The sequence below is a fragment of the Centroberyx gerrardi genome, chromosome 1, assembly GCF_048128805.1.
Source record: "Centroberyx gerrardi isolate f3 chromosome 1, fCenGer3.hap1.cur.20231027, whole genome shotgun sequence".
In the NCBI taxonomy this organism is placed as follows: domain Eukaryota; kingdom Metazoa; phylum Chordata; class Actinopteri; order Beryciformes; family Berycidae; genus Centroberyx; species Centroberyx gerrardi.
This window is the reverse complement of record NC_135997.1, coordinates 11,038,205-11,047,065: the sequence shown is the minus strand read 5'-3', so window position 1 is coordinate 11,047,065 and position 8,861 is coordinate 11,038,205. Positions and strand designations below refer to the sequence as shown.

Below are 8,861 nucleotides of genomic sequence, written 5' to 3'. Positions count from 1 at the left end.
GGCCCTCTCTCTCCTATTACCACCTGAAGAAAGACCATCGCCATTAGATTGAAATTTAATTTACGAAATAGTGTTTTAATGCAGCTGTTCGCCAGCACCCCGTTCCAAATATGCTTTCTGTCAGTGCATTTCCTGAGGGCCATTTAATTGGGCTAATGAAGAAAGCAGCTAATGGCTGGGTTTATCTCTCGCAGCACTGGTGACATTTCATCAAGGCAGGTGATTTTCCAGCCATTGTTTAAGCTTAGTGTGTAGCATACCCATGGTTGGGGGGAAACAAGCTAATGTGTTATTTGGCAAAATTATCAAAGCCTGTGGCGGGAATGATGTGGTCTTGAGGAAAAGGATAATTCAACTTTATTCAAGAGCAGATTGAATTATTTTCTGATTGCTTCCACACACGCTGCTTACCATATTGTAAAAACCATCTTACTTAAAATATCTGGCTCACTGCTACCCAGCACTTGGTCTAGTGTTCTGTAATTCTGGGAACACCCACACAACCTGATAACTTCTTCAGAGGAAGGTACATAGATACATACAGCAAACATATACATCTAAATAGACACACAGAGATGCACAGACATCAGGCACACACATACACACACACTGTATGCAGATGTAAACAGCGATGTGACATTTACCTTCATCGGTTATTAACGTCTTGACATTAATAGATCAAACCTTCTGGTTAATAATGAGCTTTGGTGGCCATCTGACTAACGGATGATCCTGACACTCCTGTCACTCCCTCCTGTCAGAGAGAAAGGTCAGCAGGAAAGTCAAGGAGGCTGAGACCCAAGTTTATACATGGCTGGACTACGAGATTACATTGAACAAAGCTGACTTATGTTGAAATATTTGTACCAAATGAAGGGTGTTGTTTCACTCTGCCACTTAATTGCAGAGCAATGACCAAATAACAACCATACAAGTCAATAGTGGACTAAAAGGCCTCAGTGTAACGATCTGGCAATTTTATCTGGTGAGAAACTCTTAAATACTAAATAAGCACTGTCACCTTACAGCAAGAAGGACCCAGCAGGTTTGATTCTGTGTGGAGTTTGCATGTTCTCCCGTGTTCACGTGGGTTTCCTTTGGGTGCTCCAGTTTCCTCCCACAGTCCAAAGACATGCAGCTCAGGTGAATTAGAGACTCTTGTCCATAGTTGTGAGTGTGGGTGGTTGTCTCTCTATCTGTGTTAACCCTGCGATGGACTGGCAATCTGTTTCCTCGCCTTCCGCCCATTGTATGCTGGGATAGGCTCCAGCTCCCTGTGACCCTGAATAGGAATAAGCAGGTTTAGAAAAAGAACAAATGAATGAATGAATACCTATGGAGGATTGTCAGGGGTTGTTGCTGTCTTTGCAAATATCAAGATTGGTCAAATGGTAGCTTCATAAACTACTTTTTTTATGGATGGTTTGCTCTTGATTTTTGTTAGAACAGGAACCAAAATAGACTGATAGACAGACAGACAGACAGACAGACAGACAGATATTAAAATTAAGTTTGCAAAGTTTTTAGAATAATCTTTAAGAGGAAGAGAGTACTGGACCCCACTGTCACGTCAAATACCTGAATGGAATCATTTTGATTGCAAATTAACATTCAATTTTCTATAATTTTATTTACCCAGTTATTAAACCTTTTTAATTACATACATTACATACATAAACACAATCATTGCTGCTTCTCAGATCTTAGGTGGCAAGATGATAGACAGGCATATTAATGTAGGATAGCGTTATACAGATAAACAGAATCAAGGCAATGGTAAAGGGAATAGGTTTGCCTTTAAATGGTAAGACTTTAAGCCCTTTAAGTTAAAAGGCACAAGCCTGCAAAGGTAGATAAATAGTAAACAATGAACCTCCAGTCGGTCATAAGGCAAACCACCGTCAGTGTAAACAAAATCGATTATTTTCAGAAAAGCATTAATTTATACTTCTCCTGTACAAGAGACTCTATTTTCATGTAAGGTACTTTAGTTTGACTCTGCTTATTATGATGTAGCCTATACAATGAATTTAGATAATAAAGGCGTTTGATCAGCCTAAAAAGCCCCCAAATAAAAGTTGCTCTAGCCTTCATCCCTGAGATGAGTAAGCCCGTACATGCCTATGGAATGTAGTGAATTAAAATTAATTGAATTGATTTAATTCATTGTATTTTTATTATTGTTGAATATTTATTTATTCTTTTTATGCATTTTAATTCTGATTATTTATTCATTCTCTTTATTCTTATAACCTACACTTCATCTCTTTTTATTTGTTTTTTTCATGTAGCCTATCTCATTCTGTATTTCTTATCTAATGTCTTACAGGCTATATCTTGCGTAAAGCACTTTGAATTGCTTTTGGGTACGAAATGTGCTTTTAAAATAAACTTGCCTTGTCTAAATGAGTGAACTGACATTTCAAACGACTTCTACTGGACCCCTATAGCCTCTTGGCAAGGAGTCCAAAGCATGTTTGCTTTATTCCGAACAACAATGAAGTGTGATATTTGAAAAACAGCTGCACCACCGGTGAACCACGGGCCACCAATCATTTGTAGTCTGCACCTAAAGCGGCTTTTGAATCCCTCCTTCTTTCCCCACCTCTTCAAATTCATTGGTTGGCAGAGGAGCAGCGACAATGTTTAATGCACCATGCGGTGTCCGGAGTTCAGTCAGTGAGAGGAAGCGCTCTATGTGGTGAAGGCTGTCCGACGTGCACAAAATACCAAAATACAGCTGTGTTTTATATTCACGAAAATAGCCCTTTTTCTGACAGCTATAAAGAGACCCGGGGCGGAATGCGGCGTGGTTGTTGACCGCCTCTTCAGCTACTGTCGCTCTGTGGACTTTTACGGGGACGGCGGACAAGGACAAAATGCCACTGCTGGAATCTGTCACCCAGCGCTGTTTCGGCTGGGATAAAAAACACTGACCGCTTCTCCGATATCCTCTTTGGATCTACCTTATTCCTCATCTGGATTTTTTTCTTTCTTTCCACATCGTATTTCTCAGAACAATTTCCTTCCACCCCTGAAGAACGGTGACTCACTGCAGGCACAAGGCGAGCCGCTGCATCCTAATCAGACAGCGGAGAGGACTTGAGCTCATTGACATTACAGTCATACTTTTCTGGAGCACTTTTTTATATTTCCACTGCGCTGCACTGTAGCCTGCGTGTGCATCGGAGGCTGGTGGCTTTTCCCCTGCACAGAGAGGGGAAAGGGGATACGGGTGGCACTGAAGTGGTGAGGGAAACTCTCCCTGAACCCCGCTGGAACTGTCTCTTTTCATCTTTACAGCATTTTTTTTTTACCATTACGGCGGTTTTAATTTTTTGGTAAGTTCATGCTTTATCTTTTCTTTTTCTCTAGGTCTCTTTTGTTTCTGTTAATGTTCCACTGCGAGCCGTGTCTGTTGCTCATTTCTAAGCGGTGGTTATTTCACCTCCATCCCTATGCATGAGGATGCAACAGCTTCTCCCAAGGACCATTGTATCTTGCAGAGAGAGAGAGGGAGAGAGAGGATGAGAGGGAGACACAGAGAGCAGCAGCAGAGAGAATTAAACGGCTGTGCTGAGATGTTGGCAGCTCATTTCTGAATTTTCATAGGGCTCATTTTAAATATCCGGATTATGCGGATTTGTTAATGCGTGTAAGAGGCTCATTTTATACACACTTATTCAAATAGCCGCCACAATAGGCCGTCTTTAGTTGTACGTCTGCAGTGTTACCACGTTATTAAAGTTGCCCTATTACAGTTTCCAATCAGCATCCTCATAATATCTGAATGGGCTATTATCGCGTTTGGGTCAAGTCGCCCGTTGCACAACAGAGATTGATTAAAATACCGTATGCTGAATGTTGTGCTCATCATAATGTAGTAAATAGCCTACAAGAGGAGTCATTGTCCTATGTATCAGGGCTGCGCCGAGTCGCTTCCCAAGGTTAACTAATTGACAAGCTTCCCCCATAATTGTGGAGATGAATTACGCATGAGCTGTGTTTCATATTGGCTCAGCGGTGGATCTGATTTCTTACTGGCAGAATGGCAAGTGTAGCTCAGCCTGTTTTTATTTGTTTGACTAATCGACATATATATTCTTTTCTATTTTCTTTCTTAGGTGGTATGAGTGAACACTTACAATGACTATTCTGTTTGGTGGAGACCGGATTGCGATTATTGCTCAGATGAGTCTGGGCGCTCAGCTGAATATAAATTAGGTGCTCAGCACCACAGATTGCTGGAAGAGAGAAGGATACAGAGACACAGAAGGCGCAAAAAGACAATCCGCGAAGACGATTACCAAGGCCTCACATGATGAACAGAACTGTTCGTTTGATCATGAATAAAATAAATACCAAATTTTGTCGGCATATCAACAGGTCGAAGGAAGCGTAAACACATCACAAATTATAAGCGCTCTTAAACGGAACGGGGGGATGTATCTTTCTATTTTCTTTTTCCTTCTCTTATGGGCTCAAGCCCTGACGCTGAAAAACTTGAATTACTCTGTCCCGGAGGAACAGGGTCCGGGGACAGTTATTGGGAACATTGCCAAAGATGCCAGACTCGGACTCGAACAGACGGGGCAGGGACAGGGTAAGAAAGCCAACTTTAGGGTGCTGGAGAACTCTGCCCCGCATCTCATCGACGTGGACCCTCAGAGCGGACTGCTGTACACCAAGCAGCGCATCGACAGGGAAACACTGTGTCGGAGAAACCCCAAGTGCCAGCTCTCCATGGAGGTGTTTGCCAACGACAAGGAGATCTGCATGATCAAAATAGATATTCAGGACATCAACGACAACTCGCCAACTTTCCCCTCGGATCAGATTGATATTGACATTTCTGAGAACGCATCGCCGGGGACGCGCTTTCCCCTGACCAGCGCGCACGACCCGGATGCAGGGGAAAACGGCCTGAAAACCTATCAGATAACGCGAGATGACTACAATCTATTTTCTTTGGAGGTAAAATCCCGTGGGGACGGGACTAAATTCCCCGAGTTAGTTATTCAACGACCATTAGACCGAGAGGAACGGAGCCATCACACCCTTATTCTGTCTGCCACTGACGGTGGGGAATATCCTCGGTCAGGGACCATGCAGATCAATGTTAAAGTTATTGATTCCAATGATAACAGCCCTGTGTTTGATCAGCCCTCATATGTTGTGGAAATCCCTGAAAATTCACCCCCTGGTAAAGTGCTGATCGATTTAAATGCCACTGATCCTGATGAGGGCAACAATGGACAGGTAGTGTATTCTTTCAGTGGCTATGCCCCAGAGAGGATCCGGGAGCTCTTCTCCATAGATTCCAGAACAGGGGTCATAAAGATTCAGGGAGAAATTGACTACGAAGAGAGCCCAATTATTGAAATTGATGTCCAGGCGAAGGATCTAGGTCCCAATCCAATCCCCGGCCATTGTAAAGTCACCGTTAAAGTGCTTGACAGGAACGATAACTGGCCATCTATAGGCTTTGTGTCTGTGAGACAGGGGGCTATCAGCGAGGCAGCACCCCCAGGCACTGTCATTGCTCTGGTCCGTGTCACAGACAAGGACTCAGGCAGGAATGGGCAGCTTCAGTGCAGAGTGCTGGGTAATGTCCCCTTTAAACTGGAGGAGAACTATGATAACTTCTACACAGTGGTGACAGACAGGCCGCTGGACAGAGAGGAGCAGGATGAGTACAATGTGACCATTGTGGCCAAAGACAATGGCATCCCTCCTCTAAACTCCACAAAGTCATTCACCGTAAAGATTCTGGATGAGAATGACAATGTTCCTCGCTTCACCAAGTCTGTTTACCTCCTTCAGATCCCAGAGAACAACATCCCCGGGGAGTTCCTGGGTTCAGTTCTAGCCCATGACCCAGACCTAGGCCAGAATGGCACAGTGTACTACAGCATTATCAACTCCAACGTGAGTGGAGGTGATGTCAACACCTACGTTAATGTGAATGCTGCTAATGGAGCCATCTATGCTGTGAGATCCTTCAACTATGAGCAAATAAAATATTTTGACTTCAAGATCCTTGCTAAAGATGCCGGCTCTCCTCACCTGGAGAGCAACACTACGGTACGCATCAGTGTTCTGGATGTTAATGACAACATCCCCGTCATTGTTCTACCGCTACTCCAGAACGACACAGCCGAGATCCACGTGCCTCGTAATGTAGGCGTTGGCTACATTGTTACCACAGTGAGGGCGGTGGATAATGATTACGGTGAGAGCGGGAGGCTCACCTATGAGATCTCAGATGGCAATGAAGAGCACCTTTTTGAGATCGATCCGGTGACCGGGGAGGTGCGAACAGCCCACCCGTTCTGGGAGGATGTGAGCCCCATCGTGGAGCTGATCATCCGGGTCATGGACCACGGCAAGCCAACCCTCACCGCTGCCGCCAGGCTCATCATCAAAGCTTACAACGGCCCTCTACCTGGTGGAGAGCCACGCATCAATGAGGAGAACCGCAACTGGGACATGTCCCTGCCTCTCATTGTCACTCTCAGCATCATCTCCGTCATGCTTCTGGCTGCCATGGTGACCATAGCAATCAAGTGCAAGCGGGAAAACAAGGAGATACGTACCTATAATTGTCGCATTGCAGAGTACTCGCACCCACAGCTGGGGAAAGGCAAGAAGAAGAAGATCAACAAGAACGACATCATGCTGGTGCAGAGCGAGGTGGAGGAGCGAGATGCCATGAATGTGATGAATGTGGTAAGCAGCCCCTCTTTGGCCACCTCTCCTATGTACTTTGACTACCAGACACGCCTGCCACTCAGCTCACCAAGGTCAGAGGTCATGTACCTCAAACCCACTGCCAATAACCTCAGCGTGCCCCAAGGCCACGTGGGATGCCACACCAGCTTCACAGGGCCAGTCACCAGCACTACAGACACACCTACTAACCGCATGTCCATCATACAGGTAAGACAAAATACATTCTTCTACTTGACTATTTAAAATGTGAGACCGTTTCAACATCGTAACCCTCAGAAAACTCCAACAATCTCCTATATCAACTTTCGGCTCTTATTTTGAAGAATGATTAAAAAAAAGAGAAGAGAAAGACAGATTGAGAGAGGCAGAGGAGCTCAGAGAGAGAGAGAGAGAAAAGGAGGGAGGAGGGGATGAGCATTAGAAGGATTAAACAGTCATTCAGTAGCTCTCATAGAGCAGAGCCAGTGACATCAACAAAAATCAGTTATCTTTGAAATTTGGGAAGATGTATGATGTCACACAACCGACACCAGATATTTTAAATTAGTTTTCATTCAGACGTTTTTATAAAACACAGAATTACTGTCAATTCATTCCTGTGGAAGAAAAAGGTCTGCAAGGGGCTGAGTTATAAGTAGGCAAGTGTGAAACAGCAGGGAGGTCTTGACAACTGAATATAAACTATTGACTGCTCCCACAGAGGTGATATATTATCTTATAATATCATGATCCAATAATTAGCTTCTGTGGTTAAAAATATATTCAGCCACGCTAAATCTAATGAAAGAGCTCAATCAATAAAGAACTTCAAGTGTTTTCTTCATATTGCATATTTTCCCTCTTAAACCTTGTTAGTATTCCGTGGATTTATACAGTCCTTGGTAGTTGATGAGTTGCAAATCTCCATAAACAGAGCCATATTGGCCGTGTTAATCATTAAGAGTGAAGTTAACACCCATTCCAATTTTGTTGCAAAATAATGCTTTGTTTGCATTTTCACGGGATGAGAAGCTCACTCATCAGATCTGTATTTAAATTGGGTTGTTATGACAAATTTTCCCAATTATTGTAGTAAAATTCAAAAGGTATATCGTAATTAATGTGCTACAGTGATACATACCTGTACACATTAATAATATCAGCACTAATATGAGGTCATTCATCAAATTATATGGCTTTAATGATTTTTGTGGCTAGTTCTGGTGAATTTAATTCCTAGAGATTAGCAGATTATACTTACTTTATACGTCTTTGTGGGGAGTACTTGGGTGTATAAGCCTTAACGTGACAACTTCTGTGTCTCTTTGGCCTTAAGCCCATTAAAGTCTGTCGTGTCAGACTAGGATTGTCCTACTTAAGACAAAGTGTACACCACTAAGTATGCAATATTTGAGATAAAGGGCAGTTGGAGCCAGCTGAACCCTTTGTCTTATGTCACCTGTTGTTCACAAATAATATTATGTTCTTAACGTAATATAATGTGATAAAATAACAGGTCTATGGTCACTCATGTTATTTGGTTCTGTCTGCGGCGTGATATTATTTGGTAGAACTAGAGTATGTCATTCTTTCCAGTACATTGTGATGGACTGTATCTATTAGCCTTTCTATTAGGCTCTCTGCTATCTTTTCTATCCCACTATTTGCTCTGGACATGGATGTGAGGATGACTGTGATCAGATGTGACATGTTCCCACCAGGGAGGAAGGCCACTGTCTGTTGTTCCCACTCTCAGTCTCAGCCCTGCTTCTATTATGAGCCAGCTGCATAGGGCAAGGGTCAGCACAAAGACCGTTAAGGCTTCCTAATCAGAGGGACAGAATAATTGCTGGTCCATTCTGCAGGCTGTCTCTCTCCTAATGTAGCCATGATGAATTAGGCTGTGTGAAGCCGCCGTACGCCCATTTTGTGCACTTCCTTTTCTCTCCTCCTTCAGACAGTCAAAGGGAAAACAAGTAGGAGCAGCAACAACACATTCCTTGGTGTCTTGTTGTTTACAGAGGGTCCCCTCGACGCATCAGGCGCGCAGGGTGCTCTATTGTATTATTCAACAGAAACCTGTGTAGAGGGAGATGGCCTGGGGCATCAGGTTTCTTCTAAAGACGTACAGAAGCGTATCCGTTTCCTCC

The 8,861-nt window shown here is 43.6% G+C and overlaps 1 protein-coding gene across 1 annotated transcript in view; it reads left to right on the top strand.

The window, feature by feature from the left end:
• The first annotated feature begins 4,220 nt into the window (after positions 1 to 4,220).
• The window catches only part of pcdh17 (protocadherin 17), a 56,418-nt gene continuing 51,777 nt past the window's right edge, over positions 4,221 to 8,861 (top strand). The window contains exon 1 of the mRNA XM_071910834.2: positions 4,221 to 6,939. Within this exon, the coding sequence (XP_071766935.1) occupies positions 4,444 to 6,939 (2,496 nt within the window). The 5' untranslated portion in view covers positions 4,221 to 4,443. The remainder of the gene's footprint in view (positions 6,940 to 8,861) is intronic.